Source organism: Podarcis vaucheri (genome assembly GCF_965113315.1).
Source record: "Podarcis vaucheri genome assembly, chromosome: 11".
In the NCBI taxonomy this organism is placed as follows: Eukaryota; Metazoa; Chordata; class Lepidosauria; order Squamata; family Lacertidae; genus Podarcis; species Podarcis vaucheri.
Genome location: NC_138749.1, coordinates 20,583,862 through 20,605,495, shown reverse-complemented (window position 1 = coordinate 20,605,495; position 21,634 = coordinate 20,583,862). Strand labels below are relative to the sequence as shown.

Here is a 21,634-nt window from a genome sequence, read left to right as displayed (position 1 = left end):
CGTTAATTGCCCTGCTTGTAGCATAGACGACATTTTAACCCTATCTCTAGAGCGCCCCGCTTGACTGTGACGCGAGAGGAAGGAACGCGCTGTCGCTAAGGTGGGTGGGCGGTGCTCCCGCCGCTCTCCCAGGATGCCGAGAGAGAGAGGCGCCGGTGGGCGGGGCGGCGCATGCGCAGCCATCCATTCCTCTGGCGCTGCTGAGGGAGGTGAGCAGGGCGAGAGGGTCGCTGGGCGGCGCTGAGGGGGCGGTTGGAGGCCGGCGGGGGTTGGCTGTGAGGAGGGAGAGGAAGGGAGCGGGGCCAGTTCTCGAGGGCGGCGGAGGGAAGGGATGGAGCGGGTCTCCCGGGGTGCGCCTAGCCGGTTCCTCGCCGTCGCCACTCGGTGCGGCGCCCCCTGGGAGAGCTTTCGGCCCCCGGCGTGGTGGGCAGAAGCTCGACAGGGGGAGCTTCGCCTGCCCTTGGAAAGTACGGGGAAGGCGGCAGGGGCAGGCAGAACTAGAAGGGGTCTCGAGGGTCATCTAGCCCAGCCCAGGAGTCTTTCGCCCCCCGTGGGGCTCGAACCCACGACCCAGATATTAAGAGTCTCATGCTGTAGCAACTGAGCTATTCCGGGCTATCGACACTCTGTTGAACCGCCCTGAGACCTCCGGGTATAGGGCGGCATATAAATTCAATAATAATAAAATGATATACGTATATCCTCTTCTTTTCCTCGCAGCCCCAAATGACTGCTTTTTCATGCGAGGGTACGGCTGCCCCCGTTGAGTTTCTGCCTGCTGCTTAGGGGAACAGGTACCCAGTGGTGTTGGGGAAAGGGTATCTTTCCCCATCACCACTGGGTACCTGTTCCTCTAAGCAGCAGGCAGATACTATATATATATATATATATATATATATATATATATATATATATATATATGCTTTCGTAGATTTTCACGGGTATAGGAATGCAGGTTTTGGTGTCTTCGGGTGTCTTCTTACACGGGAAGACACCCGAAGACACCAAAACCTGCATATATATATATATATATATATATATATATATATATAAAAATATACACACACAGCCCTCAGGGCAAAGGCCTGCCCTCTTGTTCTCTGCAAAGCCCCCATTGTGTGCTGCTATATACAAGTCTATTATTATTATTAGGTGAAAGGGTGATGATTAGAAGGGAGTAGAGTGACTCAGACTCACAGGGGTGGCTATGAGAGGTTAAAATCCTGGCTATGGGGGAGAAGATGAGAGAAGGAAGTGCCTGAGTATACTCCATGAAGGTATAAGATCTGAGACTAAGTCTTGAAGCAGCCGTAGTGAAGGTTAGGTGGGTTATTTATAGGCACTAGGATAAAGGGCTGTCCAGATTTGAGCTGACCTGAAGGGTAGAAATGGAGGCAGTAGAAAGTGGAGGTGGGATTTTGAATGTGTTGTCGAAGCAAGGGCAGGAACAAAGCTGGGCTTTGTTGTGTTAGGATTAAAATAGGTCAGAAATCATACACAGCTGGAACGTTCATCCAGTCCCTTTAAGAAGAAAGGTAGGGGGCAGGAGTAGAAAGGAGCTCAAATTGCCTTGCAAAGAATGCGATAAAGTCATTACTGATAATTGGCCTTCACATTCCTATATTAGTCATTATAACATAAAAGAAAGCAAGAGCCAGATTTTGTAGTACTTTTCTACCTTGTTGCCTGATTTATGATTCTTGCATGCATTGGATGAGTGGGTAGTTATTTACAAGCCTGAGCTAGAAAGAGGAGTTGCAGGATCTTGGGTTGGGTCAGTGTTTATTGCTAGTGAGGTAGTCAAAGCAGGTTAGTTCTGAAGTGCTCAACAGAGATCCAAACTAGCTGGCTGATGTGCAACAGACCAATCTTGCAAGATGAGACAACTGGACAATATATAAATATGATTCTGATCATCTCTTAGTCGCTAAAATGTGTACTAAGGGTGACTTTACATGCAACATTTTAGATGTATGGATGTGAAGGTTAAAACTGTATATATATTTAGGTCATGTATTATAAAGTACTCTTCTTAGAATAATGCAGATTTGGCTGTCCTCTTCTCTCCAGCCCATATCCCTTGCTAAATTGTGTGCATAGTGGCAAGCCTGTATTTGTTATTATGTATAGTGTGAAAGTTCCTTCCACTCTTAATGTAAGATTTAGGGCAGGAGTGGGTAACCTTTGGCCTACTCTCAGACGTTGCTGGACTCTGGTTCCCTTCATCCCCAGCCTATATGGCCCAATGGTCAGGAATACTGGGAGTTGCAGTGTACCTGTAGCTGGAGGGCCCTGTGTTGCCCATCCCTGATTTTATGCATGCAACATTGTGATAATAACCTCTGTATAGTTGCACTTTCCTGTTCCCTATTGCTACTGCCTGCAAAGTTTAAGCACAGGTGAAACTTAGTTTCCTAACCAACATGGGTAAGTAGAGAGATCTTTGTTCATCACTTGCTGTTTTTCCAGCTTGGGCTTCAAACATCTCTCCTATGGGTATTGCAGTGCTTGGTCTGGTGAAACACTAGTTCCTCACTAATTTATTTTGCTTCCACCACATTCTCCAGCTTTACCTTTTTGTAACTGCTGCAGCTTGAACTCTCTCGTGGTTGCTGAGAAAAGGGCATGCCAAAAAGTTCTCCATTACAGAGCTGTGATTATGGAGTTTGTCCATATTCTCATCCAGTGTTCAGGTATTCTTTTGAATAAATTCTGTACCCAGTTTCACAACTACTGTCGTACACTTTGGATGTAACATTCAGAAAGTATCTTTCCTGTTTGTAACAAGAACTGGGCAAAGTGAATGTGTTTGGCAAGAAGTAGTAAACTAATTAGAAATCACTAGTTAATTAACAAGCAACATTAATTATGACATATGTTTATTAACTTAGTGAAGGATGATTTCCTTTGTTGCTAGTGCTGCAAAACTAGCCTGGTACGCCGTGTGCTGATTTCACCTTTCTCAGAACAGCAAGAGCTGCAAAGTTATATTTGTCTTTTTGAAGATATTTTTATGAAAAACAAGAAAGAGCACACAGTTCTCACACATTGAGGTGTTTCTTCTGGACCCAGGGCAGGCTTCAGGGTGCAAGGAAGAAGCAAGAATGAAGAAAGCCTATATCAAAGCAGATGTGGCAGATGAGATGGAATAATAGCTAGAACAGATACTAGCTGTGAGCTTTGAAAATGTAGGCAAGCAGAAGGGCAGAGGAGAGGTACTGTGCATGAAAATGAGTGCTATAAGAAATGCAGGTTTCAACTAGGGCACTGGTTGACGTAATATGCACAGATTTAGCTTTGTATGGAACAGTGAACCAGAAAAATGTGTTTACAGAGATTCTTATTTGGCTCTTAGATTTCTGTGCTGTTCTGTGATCTTTCTGCTCATTTAAGGAAACACATTTTTAGTAACTGATAAGTCCTCTCATTAAGCTTTCTCTGATAATTACAGAATGACTGAAGATTTAACAGACAATGGACCGAATGTATCCTGATGGCATTTTGTGCATGGAGACATGCTGCTTGCTATGGCATCTGAGACTGAAAAGGCCCATGCTCTTCTCCAGTCATTCAGCACAGCTTCTGTAATTTCAAGCCTAGGTTTGGGGTTTTTCTGCTTTGTAGCAGATAGACTTCTGCAGTTTTCTGTCATTCAGCAGAATGACTGGCTGCGAGCACTCTCTGATAACACTGTGCATGGTGTTGTGGGATTTTGGTCTTGGGCAATAGTGATAGGACTCAAGAAGAAAAGTGACTTTACAGAAGTCATATTAGCTGGCTTTCTTTCATCTGTCATTGATGTGGATCACTTTGTTCTAGCTGGATCTCTTTCATTACAGGTAAGCAAAACCACAGTTTAATTACCTGGATTTAAAAAAAACCATATATGCATGATTTGAACCAAAACCATTGGAAGTACTGGTATTTTTAATGTTAATTTCATGTTAAAATTTTCCATTTGATTACTTGGTTGTGCTCAGGTTTGAAGGGCAGACTTTAGTGCAAGCCATCCTGATGCGCCATCCCTCTTCTCTTATATGTTTGGGATTTGATGGCGGTGGGAGTTGGATAGCTTTTTATGCTGATTAGTGCCCAGAGCTAGGAGATACTTTGCATTTAATTTTAGGGCGAAACTGTTGGTGGTAAGGAAAAATAGTATAAAGGGAGAATTCCTTGGATGCCAAGGTCCAGGTTTGGTTAAAATACTCTTTGGTGAGATAACCCTATCAGAGATTTAAAATATGCATTAAAGTAAAGCATGGAAATAATAGGCTGTTAGACCTTTAAGATTTGACCTTCTAAACTCCTTCCCCCAGCATAGAGAAAGACCACACATTTAGTAAGTTAAAAATTGTTTACTTAAAAACTCTCCAAGTGTCAGGTTCAGGGGCTTTTCTGTACAGCATTCAGAAAAAGTTGCACAGGCTGTAAAACTTGGGCTTAGTGGTGAAAGTTCCTAAACTGCTTTGCCACGGTGACATGGATTCACTATGCAGGTGTAAATTATCCACCAGGATAAAGAGGTTTGGTTGTGATGCTAGCTTTGTCCAACTAGTGTAACTGTAATTTGGAACTGCTTCAGATCAGAAATATTAAGCATAACATATTTTAGTGTGCCAGTTTAATATTTATAGAATACATTGGAGGACCACATTGAAATTGCTTTTCTATACCTTTTCCCAGTAGGTGGCACACTTCACAAGAAGTTCATGTGCATGTAGGATTCTTATTTTCAAACTTTTTATTTTGCTTCCCTCCCCAACTGGCATTTGTCTTAACTAATATGGTAGAATTGTTCTATTTTTAATTGGTTTTCACTCTTATTGTTTATTTAAAGCATTTTTCTCCTGCTCTTCAGCAGAAAAACACTCCCAGTATGGCTTACAAATGTCTGATAACATTTACTTTTACTGTATTATGACATTTACCTTTACTATAATATGCCATGTATATTAGTTCCATGCACTAAGTGCTTGAGCATCCTCAAGACCGTATCTGAATGTTTTTGTTTGGTTTGGATGAATTAATCAAATGACTGAAAAGTAAAATGTAGCATAAAAAGTAAACTATTCTCATACATTTTCAAACAGTTTTATCATTTATATTCCATTTTTCCGACTCTCATATGAGTTGCCCAAGGCAGCTTACAACTGCCATCAATTAAGAACACAATAGTTTTTAAAAGATAATAAGCAACATAGCTTCATCAGTTCCTTTAACCTTAAGAACTGCTTTGCTGAACAGAGGCAGATATCCACATAGTTTAGACTCCAGTCTCTATTGGTGGTCGGAAAACATTCCATGGCTTACAGTGAGAAGGCAACAAACGGAATGGAATATATTACACCAACACATAGAATAACAGGACACACAAAGCATGAAATATACATTATCTGATCATGGAGTCCTTTCTGGGCTATGTGTTGATTTCTCTCAAAATGGAGATAAATTAAGAAGATTCTAGCTGTCAAGAGTCACATACTGTTCCTTGTAATTCTGGCTGCCACTGTACACTGTGCTTTTCTTTCCCATAGGCTGCCCTGACTCTCCCACGAAGACCATTCCTCCACTGTTCTACTGTGATCCCTCTTGTGTGTTTGACATTAAAGTTTATTATGCACCTTTTCAAGCTGAAGGATTCCTGGTGCTTTCTTCCCTGGATGCTGTTTATCTCTTGGACTTCGCATCATGTTCGAGATGGAATTCGTCATGGCCTGTGGATCTGCCCATTTGGAAAGACTGCGCCCTTGCCTTACTGGCTTTATGTGGCAATCACGGCATCGTTACCTCATCTCTGTTCTTTTATTATGTATTTAACAGGAACAAGAGAACTGATGGCAACCAAACATGGGATGCGCATTGATGTCTAATGATAGTCTAGAATGGTAGTGTTTGCATCACTGAAGTAATTGCCTCATGTTTTCTGAGTTAGGTCTAATGTTGATTCTCTGAAACCGCTGCTGCACAAGATAATGAAAATGCCCAAGCAATCTCATTAGCATCTCCTGCACATTTTTTTATTCCAAAATCACTTAAGTATTTTGTAAAGTATCAGTAATAGCAGCTATTCACTTCCATGTCCCTCTCTTTGCCAGTCTCACATTTTGGGGGGATATATTGCTTAAAGAAATCTTACCTGTGTACATTTTTTAGGTGTTCACTTAAAAAATGGTAATGTGTGAGTTGGCCAGCAAAAGTGTAAGCAGGGCAATTGTGTTGAACAGACAGGTTTGTGGGGAATGTTGTGATTTCCTGAGTCTGCCAGCAAATTCCTTTATGCCTTAATGTGAACAGCATGCCATAATATATATTTTTTGTGGGGGGAGTATGGTTTTGCATGCAGCTTTTTTGGTTAGTGCTACCCTGAAAGAAACAAAATGTTGCTAAGGCACAGTTTGTATATATTTTATATCACCACAATCCATTTGGGTGAGTTAAATCATAGCCTCTTCAAGTCTAATTTTATATGTGTTTTATAAACATAGGACACCAAATGTTATCAGTTGAAATCCTCTACCTTAAAATGGTCTGGGCTCTTGTCCTTCCTAGCTAGGTTCCAGGATAAGTTCAACTTTAGCTAGATTCCCGAAGGTCAGTGTTTCTGAAATGCTTTAATTTGTTGTCTTATTTTATTATATTTATTTTAGTGAATGACAGCACCTCTTTGCTTTGTTAATTTGTACTGTAATAGCATTGTGTTTTGTTTACTACATACCCGTTCATTGTAAGTTAAGAGACTTTAAGCAGCTGGCTTAGGTTGCAATCCTAGGCCTGGAGAGAGACTAAGTGGGACTCACTACTAAGCAGAAATTCATAGGATTGCACTGAAGTAGCCCTTGTGGGGGCCTTTTTCTTAATGAGTTTAGGGACTACTGGTAAATGTGTAGTGTAGAACGCTCTTGCAAACTTTGCATGTATGAAAATGCAGGTTTGATTTCAAAGAAGTTCTCCATATTAATAGCACCACAAATAAAACTGAGCAGTGCACAAAACAAAATAAACATTGAATTGAGAGTCCAGGAAAACTTGGGTAAACATACACATTTGTAAGAGACGTTTTTAAGTGGGTGGATGTTATCACCAAGTAACAATCAGTGCAACCAGCAGGTTTTGCTCGGATAATCATAAATCATGACTTGGTCTGTACTGGGGCAGGGAGTACTTTTTGTTTTAGATCTTTAAACGTCAACAACAGAAACTTGGAACTCGTTAACACACTTTTGGTTCATTGCAAAACATCTTACACCTGGTGTGAACAAATGTATTTAGCAGTAGGACAAATGAACACAGATAAGAATTGTTAAGATTTTCTTAACCTTTGGGAATCTCTTCTATAGATTTTTTTAAACTCCATATACAAACTTATACCGGGGACCAGACTTGCCAATTAACCGTCATTCTAAAATTTCATGGTTTCTTACAAGTTCTTGAAGAAAGGTCCAGGTTATTGAAATTTAACAAATACTCAGCAATTAGCTCCTCTTATGACTGATATATCAGCCATGGTTTCAGGGGTACTCCCTGCAAATGTTTTCCTGGCGGTCATTTTCTTACCACTGTTCCACTTCCCAGTTATTTGGAGCAAGCTCTGTACTGGTGCACTGTGACTTAAACGGACTGCTATATCACTTGCCTCTGTGATCTCTACAATCATCTACGCAGACAATCAAGCCTGGGTTAGTACTTTGATTCCCTGCATTGGTCAGAGCATCATATTATAGGGTAAAATTTAACACAGTTTTAATCAGAGTAGACCCATTGAAATTACTAAACATGACTAAGGTTCTTTAATTTCATTAGGTCTGCTGTGAGTATAATTTAGTTGGAATACTGCACACAGATAATAGTGCAGATAATGCAAGGGAACTTACTCTAATGCTTTAAGCCATTTTTTTCTGTGTTGAGCAGGAGCCTTATTTGAAGTTGTTTAGCACAGTGCCAAAAATCCTAGTTCAATATTTTTGTTTTAATAAAGAGGTATATATATATTTTTCCTAAATGAAGTATTTTGGAAATGTGCTGCTTTTCCCAGTAAGGTTAATTGTCGCTGTGTCAAATATAACAGTGTTCAATTTAGTGACTGAAGTTTTAGAAAGCAATTAGCCACAAAACACTAATTACATGAAAATTATTATATTTCTCTGATGGCCTTAATAAGAAAATAATCAGCAACCCCACACAAAAATCATACTGTTTTTGTGAGTGTCTTTTTTTAAAAAAAATGCAGTTGTTCTAAAGATGGATACAATTTTCACATATAAATAAATTACTATCTACTCATGTTTGGGTGCCTTAAGGGTTTTTAGTGCACGTCACACAACTTACTGGCAAGCATTTTGTTCAAGCTTTAGAGCTAAATTGCTATAGGATTCGGTCCTGCAAACGGTGGCACACAATTCTAGGAAGATTTATCTCTTGATAAATTGCGTGATTGCAAGCTTATGGGGAACTTGTGTGTGTGTGTGATTACGTCTGTGGTTGGCTTCCTGCCTTTGGGATACATCTTTGGTTTTTACAATTTTTCTGGATGGGAGCACATGGGTTCAATTGCATCAGCCCATGTTTTGTTTGTTTTGCTGTGCATCATTTTTAGACATTGTGTATTGCTATGCAGTGGTTGTGTTATGGAAGCACAGGCATTCATTTTCATAGAAGAAATATATCTGTTTTATAGAATTGAGGAGTTGGAAGGGGTCACCAGGGTCATCTAGTCCAATCCCCAGCAATGTGGGAATCTTTTTGCCCAATGTGGAGCTCAGACCCACAGCCCTGAGATTATGAGTCTCATGTTCTACTGGCTGAGCTCTCTGGGACACCACCTCCTCATCCCCCCCCCTATCTATAGTGGGGTTAGGCAAGCCATTTCAATTTTATGGAAGGAGAAGGAAGATGCTGTACACAACTATGGGGAGAAAATTAACAAAAGCAAAACTATATGGAAAGACTTTCCAGATATAATCGTTGTGATAAGGGAAATTCTCACCTATGTGACTTCTGTTTCAAATTATGCAGTAACCATGTAAGTTGCAGATAAAAGAATAAAATCCATGCGGATTTGTAGAGAAAATTAGCCTTGTAGAACTCAGCTTGCTATGAATGATTCTTCTCTCCCCTGAAGAGGCATGTCTTAAGGGAGCTGGTGAGTAAAGCAGTGTAAAAATGTACAATGTAACATTTTAATTGCTTTTGTTTTGAAGTGAGAGTGAGACTGCAAAAAAGTGGCCAATTTTAGGCCAATACAATAGTTACGTGATTAATGGAAAAAAGAAAAGTTGACCGGTATGGTTATCCCACAGCACAGTTTATCTACATTCCTTGCTTGCATTAGCATTTTTACAAAACTGTAATAGTACTATCTGCATTTTATGTTAAAATAGCCTGCTTTTCAACCAAACTTAACTTCCAAAAGCAGCTTACAACAATTAAAACCAGTCATAAAGTATGACCTGAAGCATAAGGATCCATTGGGTGTGTATAGCAGTCTCTGTGGGGCCAAGTAGAAGAACTAAGTTGGCTTGTTATGCAAGAAGCACTGTAAGGTTATCACTTCCTGGTCGCTTAGGGACCAGGCTTATCATTTGCAAGACGGATAGAAAATATTCACTTGAAAATTGCCACTTAACTTGCTTTTATGACCCGTGCAATATATTAACGGCTCGTATCATATTAATGAAGGACCATTCCATGGAATGAGTCTAGTATACAGCAAGCATGTCACACAATAACCCTGTGAAGCAGTTACTTGAATTTCCCCTAAGTATCTAAAAGTTCAGCTGCTTAAATGGAGTACTACTATGAACTTGGTATGTTCTAAAGGCCAAATTTGGAACTCTAAATCCAGTGATTGTGTTCAAAACTTGTATTAAGAACAACAGATGTCCTAAAAAGCTTTACCTGACTGGGTATGTGTTTGTTTTTTAACGTGGTACACAATCCTTTTCACTCCAACTTCTTGTCACCCATAGAATTATTACCTAGCTGATTTTCATTCCTTAAAGATGCAGGGGGGAGGGGGCTAGAGTGATGTGTTTCCTTTTAATACACTGGTATTGTGTTATCTTCAAAGTATTTTGTGTTGTTTCTGGACCACAACTGTGACTACTACTGTCTGACTGTATCGTTTTCCTAGTTGACACTACTGTGGCATTAAAAACATTTGACAAAAGGATTCCCATTGCAATTTTTTATCATAACTTTTTTTTATTTGTTAAATGCTTGCATAAGTAAACACCGAGAAGTGATACTTCCCTCCACAACGGCCATTGGCATGTTCATACAATTTAGCTTGCCAGATGCTTTACTAGATTTGCATAATTTAAAGTCATGTTTTATCAAAATACCGGGGGCTGTGAAGCATGTGTTAAGAATATATGACTCACTTTGATGGGTTACACCAAACTTCCATCTGTTCCCAAAATTAACAAGCCCATTGCCATAAGTAACGCTCGCTTAAGTGAGACATGGTGGAGATAGTGGCGCTGTGGTCTAAACCACTGAGCCTAGGGCTTGCCGATCAGAAGGTCAGTGGTTGAATCCCCGCAACAGGGTGAGCTCCTGTTGCTCAATCCCAGCTCCTGCCAACCTAGCAGTTCGAAAGTGCGTCAAAGTGCAAGTAGATAAATAGGTAAACGTTTCCGTGCGCTGCTCTGGTTTCACCAGAAGCGGCTTAGTCATGCTGGCCACATGACCCAGAAAAACTGTCTGCAGACAAACATCTGCTCCCTTGGCCAGTAAAGCGAGATGAGCGCCGCAACCCCAGAGTCGTTCACAACTGGACTTAACTGTCAGGGGTCCTTTAACTTTTTTACTATTTTTTTACAAGAGAATGTTTAAAATGGGTGGGCAACTGCAGGCCAAATCTGGCATGCTGCGAGACTCAATTTGGTCCAGAAGGCCATTTCCCCCCCAAACCACACCTCATCAAGCCACTGGGTGTAGGGGTAGGTAGAGATATTGCTGAATTTGCTATGGGGCAGTTGCCTATGGGTAACTTGATCACACAGCCAATCCCTGCAGGAAGGCTGGCTGTTGGCTGCTGTCTGCCAGCCTGCTGATCAGATGCACTTTGAAGCACCATTCAGGACTCTGCAAGCCCTGTGTGGTGCTTTGAAGTCCTGACAATCCTCACTGTGATGCCCTGCTAGGGTCAAGGAGACAAGAAACTGACCCATCCACTGCGCGCACACACACACACACCATTTTAAATATCAGCACATCTTGTAAATTGCACGTTTGGAGATTGAGAGTGCACTCCTATACAGTGGTGCCTCGCAAGACGAAAAGAATCCATTCTGTGATTTTCTTCGTCTAGCGGTTTTTTCGTCTTGCGAAGCAAGCTCATTGACAGATTAGCGGATTAGCGCTTTTAGCGGCTTTTAGCAGCTTATCTGCTGATCGGATCAGCTGATTAGCGGCTTAGAAAAAGGGGGGAAGGAAAAAAACCAGCAGGAACTTGCAAGACATTGTCATCTTGCGAAGCAAGCCCATAGGAAATTCGTTTTGCGAAGCACCTCCAAAACGGAAAACTCTTTCGTCTAGCGAGTTTTCCGTCTTGCGAGGCATTCGTCTTGCGGGGCACCACTGTATTCACCTGGATCCTTATCAGTAGAACTGTGCAGGGTTGCACATGTCACCTGCAAAAGCAAAAATGAGTACATAGAAGGTAGACTGCTTTGTTAATGCCTCTTTTTGTTATAATCCAAAAGTTAGCAAAAATACTTACTAGTCCTCAAGGTTGCAGAGATGTTTGCAAGTGTGTTTGGGAAGAGCTTGCTTAAAGCACTGGGGAAAGAAAAAGTAGTGGAGGAGCCCTCTTTTCACAGACGGGATAACAGTAGCAAGCTTGTGTTTAAGTTGTGTGCTTAATTGAAACAACTGTTCAATGGCCACAGGGCTAGATAAACTTTTTCAGGCTTGAGGAGCACATTCCCTTCTGAGGGTCTTGAGCCAGTTTTGGGCAGGGATGGAGGCAAAAGTAGGAGGAGCAACAAATATGAATTTGTACACACAGGAAAGAGAGAAGCATTGTCAGACTTCAAGGAGGGTGCTGAGCAGGGCCAGTAAGTAGCAAGTGGGTGGGAAATAAGGGATGGCTGAGGTTCCCTATCCCTGACTTGCCTGTTTTGACACCAACTCCCTTGCCTGAAAAAAAATAAGCTAATTGCATGGACTGTTAATATGCCCACTTGGCACAACTTTCTTGCACACAGTGAATTTCTCAAATGGCCTTTGGCACCTGACACAATCTAATTGATGTTTGCCTCTGTTCTAAGTGTTTAATCACCCTCAACCTTAGAACACTTGGAAGCTTAAAAGAATTTAGTGCTACCTGCACTGCCGCGCATACACCATATCACCTATTTGTGTTTTGCTTTGTGAACTTTGGCTTCACTTTCCTGTCAGGTGTCAAATGACTTGAGCAATGATAAAATCCAAGAACCTGCTACTTGTCATTCGTTTATGGCAGGTGCAGGTGTATCAGTCAGTGAAATGCTGCATAAATTTGCATATGAAAGCAATATCCCTTACATGACTTAATATCTTTTTAATTGAGAGGAGAGAGGCTGGCCTAGGTTTCGGAGAATCTTGTGGGCTGCATGGAGAGGCCAAAGAGGCCACATTTGGCCCATAGCAACTGGTTCTCAGAGGCAAACTGCCTCTAACAGCAGACATAGAGCATAGCCATTGCAGTGAGTAGCTAAGCCCTCCCATTTTTGTTTCCATAAAGCTATCTGCCCTTAACCTTTCTTATTTTGTGGATTGGGGTGGGGAGTTATTGGCCCTCCAGATGTTGCTGAACTGCAACTCCCATCATCTCTGGCCATTGCTCATGCTAATGGGAGTTGTCAGCAACTTTTGGTGAGCCAAAGGTTCTTCCTCACACCTGCTGTTTAGAATTTTAAAATATATTCATATGAGCTAATTATTTTTTTTTTATATAGGTGTAAAGGTTTAAATTGTTTTATATGTGCATACATTTTATAAATGGTTTTATTGCATATTGAATTTAGGAAGTCATTCATAAATAACTTTGATGATGATAATTACTAATGATAATGGCTGATGATGGGCTCCCACTTCTTCATCCTAACTCCCTCTAACTGCATCCTCCCATAGTACCATTGCCAGCAATAATGGTAAACAGAATAAGGAACAACCCTGATTGGTTCACCTGTGCAGTTCTGTTGGTTCTAAATGCATTTCAGTGGTGCAAATTAGTGCTTGTGATGGTGAGTATAATTGACAGCTGCTCTGTGCTCCCAATGGGAGGAAGTGCAAGATAATAAAAGAAGGAGATAAATAAGCTGCAGGTAAGGAGGGCACCTCCAGAGCATCAGTATTTGGGGGGAAGTCTTCAAGTGCACAGCAGGAAAATTCAGGTTTGCACAGTTGAAGCGAATTATAGCACTTCGTCACCCTAATACAGTACTACAAATGCCCGTAAAAAAAGAAGCAGGCTTCTTGCAGTTAGGAAAGTGATGGGGAAATGCGTGGAAAACTTTGGGAGGAATAAATAACAGGAAGACAAAGAAATGCTCTGCAAGCAAAGCAGGACAATAAGTCATTTGGGCAGCCTGTGATTTTTTTATCGGGTCCTTCTTTCTTTTTTTTACTTTTTCCCAAGCCATTTTCTTTCTTCCTCTTTCGGTTTAAGCCTGAGGAAGAATTCTGGAGAACGCAACATTTTGCTCTCTAACTTTGTGGCACTTCAGTTGGTCCTAAGACAAATATTGCTTGACTGTAGGTTTTGGATCCCCCCCCCCCAATGGATGAACATGAGCTTACAATTTTTGTTGCATCACTGTTTATGCTTCAGGACCATTCAAGCACAACCCAAGAGCTCTACTGTGTAAATACTGTGTTGAAAGGTTGGTTTAAGACAATTTCTTCCTGATAATTTCTCTGGGGCCAAAATGGCTGATGGACCCAGAGAGGGCCTAGTCTGGATTATCTGGCAGATCCAGTTCTACTAGTTTAGCAGCTGCCCTGCTTGTCAAATACTTCACACTTCATTGATGATCATTTATTTAGGCTGCCAGCTGCTTTATAACCATCAACGCTGCCTCCTGTTGACATTTTGTTCCCTCTGAGGATGAACGCCAAGTCAAAGGGTTTGTTTGTTTTTTAAAGTAGCATTTCTTTTTTTGCAGGCTGAAATGTACAGAGGCTGTTTTCTGGGAAGTGTGGTCTTGAAATAAAACAGGCTAATCTGGAGGACACTAGTTCATGCCCAAATCCCATTGAACTGAATAGGAATTGAATGCCCAAGTTATCAAGGGACTATCAAATAAACTTCACAGTAGATGGCTGGGGCTCCCACCCAAAACTGCAGCCGAGTCCAACAAACTCTAGAAGGGACCAGATTGTCTCCATCATACAAAAGGTGTGATGTCATCACACACTGAGATTTCTGCACCCCACAAGTGCTAGCCAATAATGGGTGGGGAAACTTGAAGTACAAGGATACTGGGCTCTATCTTCAGATGTTAACCCTCCATGAATGTGCAAAGGTGGAAGCAGGACTTTGCCCGCTAGCCAGGCCACCTAACACCCCATGTAGTCTACTAGTTCTCACCTACCCAAACTCTACATGCTCAGACTAATTTTTGAAAGCAGCTTCCTTGCATATACAGTCTGTTCTACATGCCTTGGAATGCTGAACAATTAAAGTAGTTTTGGTGCTCCTGCATGACAAACCTGCTTCCACATATATATGTATGGGATAACAATTACTAGACATGTCGAATAACCGTCACACAGATAAAAACTGAATGCTCAATGAACAGCTGGTGTCATCTAACCTCCCTGCAAATTTAGTGCAAACTTTTCAGGATGAATGCTCAGTAAACAGGCCATGCCCAAGTGACCTTTGTTGTCCATTGATCTAATTTTGCCAACGAAATGGCAAAGAATGTAGCATTTTCTAAACAATGAAATAAGCATGTATATTGCCATTGAATTTATAGTTAATAATGTTTATGCTTATCTACTATAAATTTTGGAAACATGTTCGCTATGCAATTGGACACCTGGTAACCAAATTTTGCACAAGGGCTCTGGAGTTAAAGGAAGCAAGTTTTTGCACTCCAGATATAATTGGGTTCCTTAGAATTCTTGAGGAATGCTGAGTATAAGGCTGTTAGTTGATTACATTTGTAAAACAAAATAGAAAAGAAAAAAAAGAAATGGCAAAGTGATCCAAGTCACTGCTTCAATATTATTTTGTGCAATTTCAGTTAGTGAGAATATGGCTTGTTTTTTTACATGCCAGCCGTGGGGCAAATAAGTTGAACAAGAAAGGGGGAGAGTTAGTTATTTCCCCTGCTGTGGTCCTGTTTCCTCATTCTGGATGCTGCTGGCATTTGTTTGCCTGTACTAAGTACAGTATTTTGAAATAGCTGGTTGCTGGGATCTTTAGGTGGCTTGCTCCTGCCGTTTTGGAGGATAGGTTACAACAAATGGCTGGAATGACTTGAGTTCCTGCATTTCAATCTCAATAAGTGAGCCAGTCCACTGAAAGCTTTGTTTTATGACCTTTTAGGGATCCCCCGAAAAATGAAGCCAGAAACACATTCACATATCCATCTTGAAGGCTAAGAAGCCAGTTAGAGCAAAGGGACCAACTCAGAGACTGCAGATCTCCCTTCTCTGGTTCATTGATTCTTCCGTTGATCTTGAACCAGGCAGTCCCTCTTGCAAAGGACTGCTTCCCCCATTCCAGAGCTGATTGCATAGGACCTGCACACCAAGAGTCTGGGCCAGATCCAAATCCTTCATATTTCCCCATTTCCTCAGAAAATCAATAATAATTACAGGTAGGAAGAGCCAGAGGTCTGGTAAAAAGGCACCAGGTTTAAGGTAAAAAAGGTAAAGGACCCCGGAAGGTTACGTCCAGTGAAAGGCGACTATAGGGTTGTGGTGCTCATCTCACTTTCATGCCAAGGGAGCCGGCATTTGTCCACAGACAGCTTTCTGGGTCATGTGGCCAGCAGGACTAAACCGTTTCTGGCGCAATGGAACACCGTGACGGAAAGCAGAGAACACAGAAACACCGTTTACCTTCCCGCCACAGTGGTACCTATTTATCTACTTGCACTGGTGTGCTTTCGAACTGCTAGGTTGGCAGGAGCTGGGACAGCAATGGGAGATCACCCTGTTGCAGGGATTCGAACAGCTGACCTTCTGATCGGCAAGCCCAAGAGGCTCAGTGGTTTAGACCACAGCGGCACCCGTGTCCCTACCATGCCAAGCTTAAAGAAATCGTCTGCCTAGTATGTTAATGCAATCATCACTGTGTCAACAACGGGGACCTGTGACATACCTCCACATCCTCCCACAACGAAGCTCTTTGTGAGGTACAAACATTGATTTTGATCTTTGGATTTCAGCATAGCAAAGGTTGCCATAGTTGTCATCTACCAAATGTTGACTCATCTCTGAGTGTGTGTGTGTCCCTGTCCCCAAGTTTCTTCCCTATGTTGCAACCATACGTATCATAATACAGGCTTTTGTAAGGGGGGGGAGGCGTTGGTCAAAAGTGCACACCACTTGCAACATTTTCATCTTTAGGCAAATAGAAGGATCCTCCCGCTGCTGGAAATGTCGTGCATTATGTCACTGAGTGCTACTGCTTTAAACGAGGCTGTCAGGAAAGCCCTTCGTCACAAACACTATGCAATACAGTGGTACCTCAGGTTAAGTACTTAATTCGTTCCGGAGGTCCGTACTTAACCTGAAACTGTTCTTCACCTGAAGCACCACTTTAGCTAATGGGGCCTCCTGCTGCTGCCGCACCGCCAGAGCACGATTTCTGTTCTCGTCTTGAAGCAAAGTTCTTAACCTGAAGCACTATTTCTGGGTTAGCGGAGTCTATAACCTGAAGCGTATGTAACCTGAAGTGTATGTAACCTGAAGCGTATGTAACCTGAAGCGTATGTAACCCGAGGTACCACTGTAGAAGGAAAGATAATTATTCCTCCCCATTGCTCTCTCTGCCTCCCCTCTTCTCCCCACTCCAACTGCACAATGTGTATGGCAATAGGGTCTCATTCTGAATGTAAACAAACTGTGTATCTGAAGAAGTGTGCATGCACACGAAAGCTCATACCAAGAACTAACTTAGTTGGTCTTTAAGGTGCTACTGGAAGGAATTTTTTTATTGTGAAAAAGAAAGTGGAGGTGCTATATGTACTTTCCCTTGTTTATTTGCAACACAGGAAAATCTTCAATAAAAACTAATTTTTAAAAAAATGCATAGCGCAGCTAGGGAGGTGTTAAACGAGACTTGTCGACCTTTTTTGGTCCTGTGGGTACATTGTGTATTTGCAAGCTGAAGAAACTGCTGTGGGCATCACACACACAGACACCCCCTGCTTCTTTTAAGCCTAGTAGGAAAATGGCATTTCCGTGCATGCTGGCTCCCTTGGCCAGTAAAGCAAGATGAGTGCCGCAACCCCAGAGTTGTCCGCGACTGGACTTAACGGTCAGGGGTCCCTTTACCTTTACCCTTTACCTAGGGAGATGAGAACTTGTGGGTGCCATGTTGGCAGCCCCTGGATTGAGAATATGAGCTGGTAATCCCCCATTTCATTTAAAATATTACTATTTTATTTATTAAATTTGTATACCACCCTTCATCCTTAGATCTCAGGGCAGTTCACAGTATAAAAATACAAGCTCAAAATACATAATAAAAACTATAACAAAAACAAAGAACAATCACTCTCCTCTGCCACAAACACATTTACAAGGATATAGGATGTTAGCAGGGACGCATATATATATATATCTGTATTGGATGTGAAATTGTTTTTATATGTGGCATTGCTTTGTTTCATATATGTCTTTGTTGTTTGGTGTTTTTATTTTTATTGTTAAGTAGCTTTGAGAGGTTTCTGAGGAACCCATTCAGAAAGGCAAATAAATTTATTTATCACAGGGCTCTGTGGGGGTCCCTGGAAGGGTAATTTAATGTGGAAAGGAGGAATCTTTCTCTGACAACCCATCCACTGCCTGCTGATTTCTTTCTAGTTGGGATTTGAAACCAGAAGCTGGGGGAAAGCTATTTCCATGGGAAAGGAGAGGCAGAGAAAGGAGTCCACACCTTTTCCCCATCCATCATGCAGTCCCGCCCACATTCAAACACACAGGTGTGCCTCCATCACATCTGGTTAGTACCTTTGGCAACTCGCTATTCCCCATCTTCTCATCTGCACACAGGAATAATAATAATAGCGACAATAATAATAGATGGGTGTATCAAAGAAAGTTATTGTAAAAATGACTGAGATAATATATGGCAAGCAATTTCAACCCTTGAAACCTTGCGTGCATGCATTTGTGGGTGTTTGTGTGTATGGATTATATTAGATCCTTAAGATGATATATGTGTATGTGCATATGTGTGTGTGTGTATACACACACCCTAAAATATCCTTATATACCTGCAGATTCCATCTCATCAGATCTGTTTTGTGCAATGTAAAAATTGGGTCTTTTTTACATTTTTTTATAATTTTCATTTATGTACATTACATCAATTATTCAACCATAATTTTAACATTTCCAACTTTGACTCCCTTCCCCCTCTTTCTGTGGTTCTTTACATTTATTTTAATCCTTTCATGCATACTCCAAATTAACTTACTCTTATATTCATCTATTCTCATATATATATCTCATATATTTTTGAAACTGCAGGTTTTTACAACAATCCTGCCAATGTCTTGATCCGTTTACAGTTTATTTGTAAATACTCAATAAACCATTTCCATTCCTTTCTTAAAAGTTTGATATCTTGATTTCTTATTCTTCCGGTAAGTTTCGCCATTTCTGCATACTCCATTAGTTTCTGTAACCATTCTTCTCTCGTCAGGACCAATTCATCCTTCCACTTTGGGGCAAATAACATTCTTGAAGCTGTGGTCGCATACATAAATAAATTTCTATACTGTTTAGGTAGTTCTGATCCCATAATTCCCAAGTGAAATGCTTCTTCTTCTTATTTACGAATGTTATCTTAAACATCTTTTTCAAGTAATTATATATCTTTTCCAGTAGGCTTTAACCTTATTGCAAGACCAATACATATGGGAAAAGGTACCTCAGATTTCCAACACTTATTCAATTTTGATTTACAGTGGTACCTCAGGTTACATACGCTTCAGGTTACACAATCCGCTAACCCAGAAATAGTGCTTCAGGTTAAGAACTTTGCTTCAGGATAAGAACAGAAATCGGGCTCTGGCGGCACGGTGGCAGCAGGAGGCCCCATTAGCTAAAGTGGTGCTTCAGGTTAAGAACAGTTTCAGGTTAAGAACGGACCTCCGGAACGAATTAAGTACTTAACCCGAGGTACCACTGTATACATTTTTGCCAATCTACTAGGTGTTAGGTACCGTCTATATAACATTTTCATATAATTTTCTCTTAAACCATAACATGCTGTAAATTTTAAATCTGTGTTCCATAATCGTTCCCATGCTTCCATTTCTATGTTATGACTAATATCTGTTTCCCAATGTGGTACCTACACTTTGGAACTGCTTCCTGTTAAGAATCAGCTAAGCACTGTCTACTCCCTTTTCAGTGCCTCTTGAAAATCTTCCCTTTTTAACAAGTCACTAAGTGGAGGGTTGCTTTTTAAATAATAATAATCTCAATCAGTATTTTACTGGGTGTAAATCGCTTTAATTATTTTTCTCTATGTAATTGCTTTATACATGCTTTATTGTTCTTGCTCATTTGACCCTATTCTTTATTGTGAAATCACTTCAAGATGTTTCATAGGGAGGAATTCATAATGAGCAAATATCCTTGAGGTGCTGTAAAACGCCTTGCAGTTTCAGCTGGGTTTGACGGGCAGGTGTAACTCCTGAGATAGGTGAGTCAGATTTCCCTCCAGCTTTGTTACAATGGTGAAGCTTAAAATGGTTCCTGAGTTCTTTCTTTCTTATAACATATATTTTATCTCACTTCCAGGCAGTTATTGAGTTGTGTCCGATCTTGGTTCTGCTCAGAGAAGACCCACTGAAATTAATGGACATTATTTATTTATTACATTCATATACCATCTTTCTCCATGGCTACTGTAGGTCCATTAATTCCAGCTGGCTTACTCTGAGTAGAAGTTTGTTGATTGTAACTCAGTGCCTCCCAAAATGGCTCGCATCAATTAAAGAGAGAGAGAGAGAGAGAGATGGGCCTTGCCGTCAGCCTTACAAAGACAACATACACAAGGGAAGAGAAAGGGAGAAGACAGAGGCCAGAATGAAGCGGCAAACTTTACACTTGTTTACATTTTCCATTTCACTTTCCATTCTCCCAATTTGAAGAGGTCTTGCTGGAGCTCTTTACAATCCTTTTTAACAACCCTGAGCAATTTAGTATTATCCGGAGCAGCATACATTCATATCCTACATTTGTCCTTTTATATTGGTCTTCTTTTTTCTCTCAGTACACCTATTGGCGATTTTTTCTTAGCTAGGCAATTGAATTAAAATAATAATAACGGGCACGTGTGCTTCCTCCAAAAGAGGCCCAGAGGGTGACAACATGAGAACAGGCCTTTTCTGCGGTGGCTCCTCGTTTGCGAAATGCTCTCCCCTCCGAGGCTCGCCTGGTACCTTCATTACAGATCTTTAGGCATCAGACGAAAACCTTTCTCAATAACCAGGCTTTAGGCAAATTAAGCATTTTATGGCCCTTTAAATGTGTTTTTCTGGGAGAGGGTGAATTACTGGTTTGTTTCGCTTTTCATTTTATTGTGTGTTCTGTGTTCACGTTTTGTATGTTTGTGTTTTGAACCACCCTGTGACCTTTGGATGAAGGGTGGTATGCAATTATTATTTTTTAATCACCTAACTTCTCACCCCTAACTCTAGAATGTTAAAAAATGCAGGTCCCTGAGGGCCTCCAATTTTGGCATTTCTCCATTCAGAGATCTGTCCATTGATTCCTACTCTCCTCTTCATCCTGCTCCTTAACCAATTCCTGAACCACAAGAAGACCTGTCCACTTATTCCATGACTCCTAAGCTTACTTGGGGGGTCTGTGCTTCTGTTTGAACGACAGTTGTTCAGTCGTGTTTCTTTGGCCTACAGTTGGCGACAAAAGTGTCCTTTCCCTTTGGTTCTGCTGCACCAGGGCAACTTGCAGGGAGAATAGGAAGTTCTTTCTAGCAGGCAAGGACATAGGAAACTCCCTGCACCGGCTCATTGGCAGCTGGTGGGGAGAAATTTGATTCGATTCACATTTAAAGGTGAACTTACATAATTCATACTTTCCAAAACAATATGAGAATACAAGACGCGGCCAGCCTTTGAAATTGGCAGTTCTCTGAATTTTGCAATGCCAGGATAAAATGTGCACATAAATATTTTCATGAGCGTTTTTAAAAGTAACAATACAGTAATTGCAAACTGATGTGGAAAGCGTCAGGAACTGTGCTTAAGATTATTTGATTATTTATTTATGTAATAAAATTGCTGTACCAGCTGATTGTGAGAAAACCGTTAACATTATTGATAAAAAGTAATGGACGGGTATTTAAAAATATCCCAAAAGTGATTAAAATCGACAGTAGCTAAAATGAAACACGTGTAGCTTCTTCATGTCTGGGTAGGCTTTCCTAAGC

The 21,634-nt window shown here is 41.1% G+C and overlaps 1 protein-coding gene across 6 annotated transcripts; it reads left to right on the top strand.

Moving 5' to 3' along the window:
* Window positions 1-138: 138 nt before the first annotated feature.
* TMEM267 (transmembrane protein 267) lies at window positions 139-10,168 on the top strand. 6 transcript variants are annotated; one of them, XM_082242281.1, is made up of 4 exons: window positions 148-209; window positions 2,568-2,693; window positions 3,452-3,839; window positions 5,535-10,168. In XM_082242281.1, exons 3-4 carry the CDS (start codon window positions 3,516-3,518, stop codon window positions 5,868-5,870), a joined length of 660 nt encoding a protein of 219 aa, XP_082098407.1. In that variant the 5' UTR covers window positions 148-209; window positions 2,568-2,693; window positions 3,452-3,515; the 3' UTR covers window positions 5,871-10,168. The 6 variants fall into 6 exon arrangements, with proteins under 6 accessions (XP_082098410.1, XP_082098407.1, XP_082098409.1 ...); XM_082242283.1 differs by having other exon boundaries at window positions 192-209; window positions 2,593-2,693; XM_082242280.1 differs by lacking the exon at window positions 148-209 and adding an exon at window positions 721-794.
* Window positions 10,169-21,634: the final 11,466 nt, after the last annotated feature.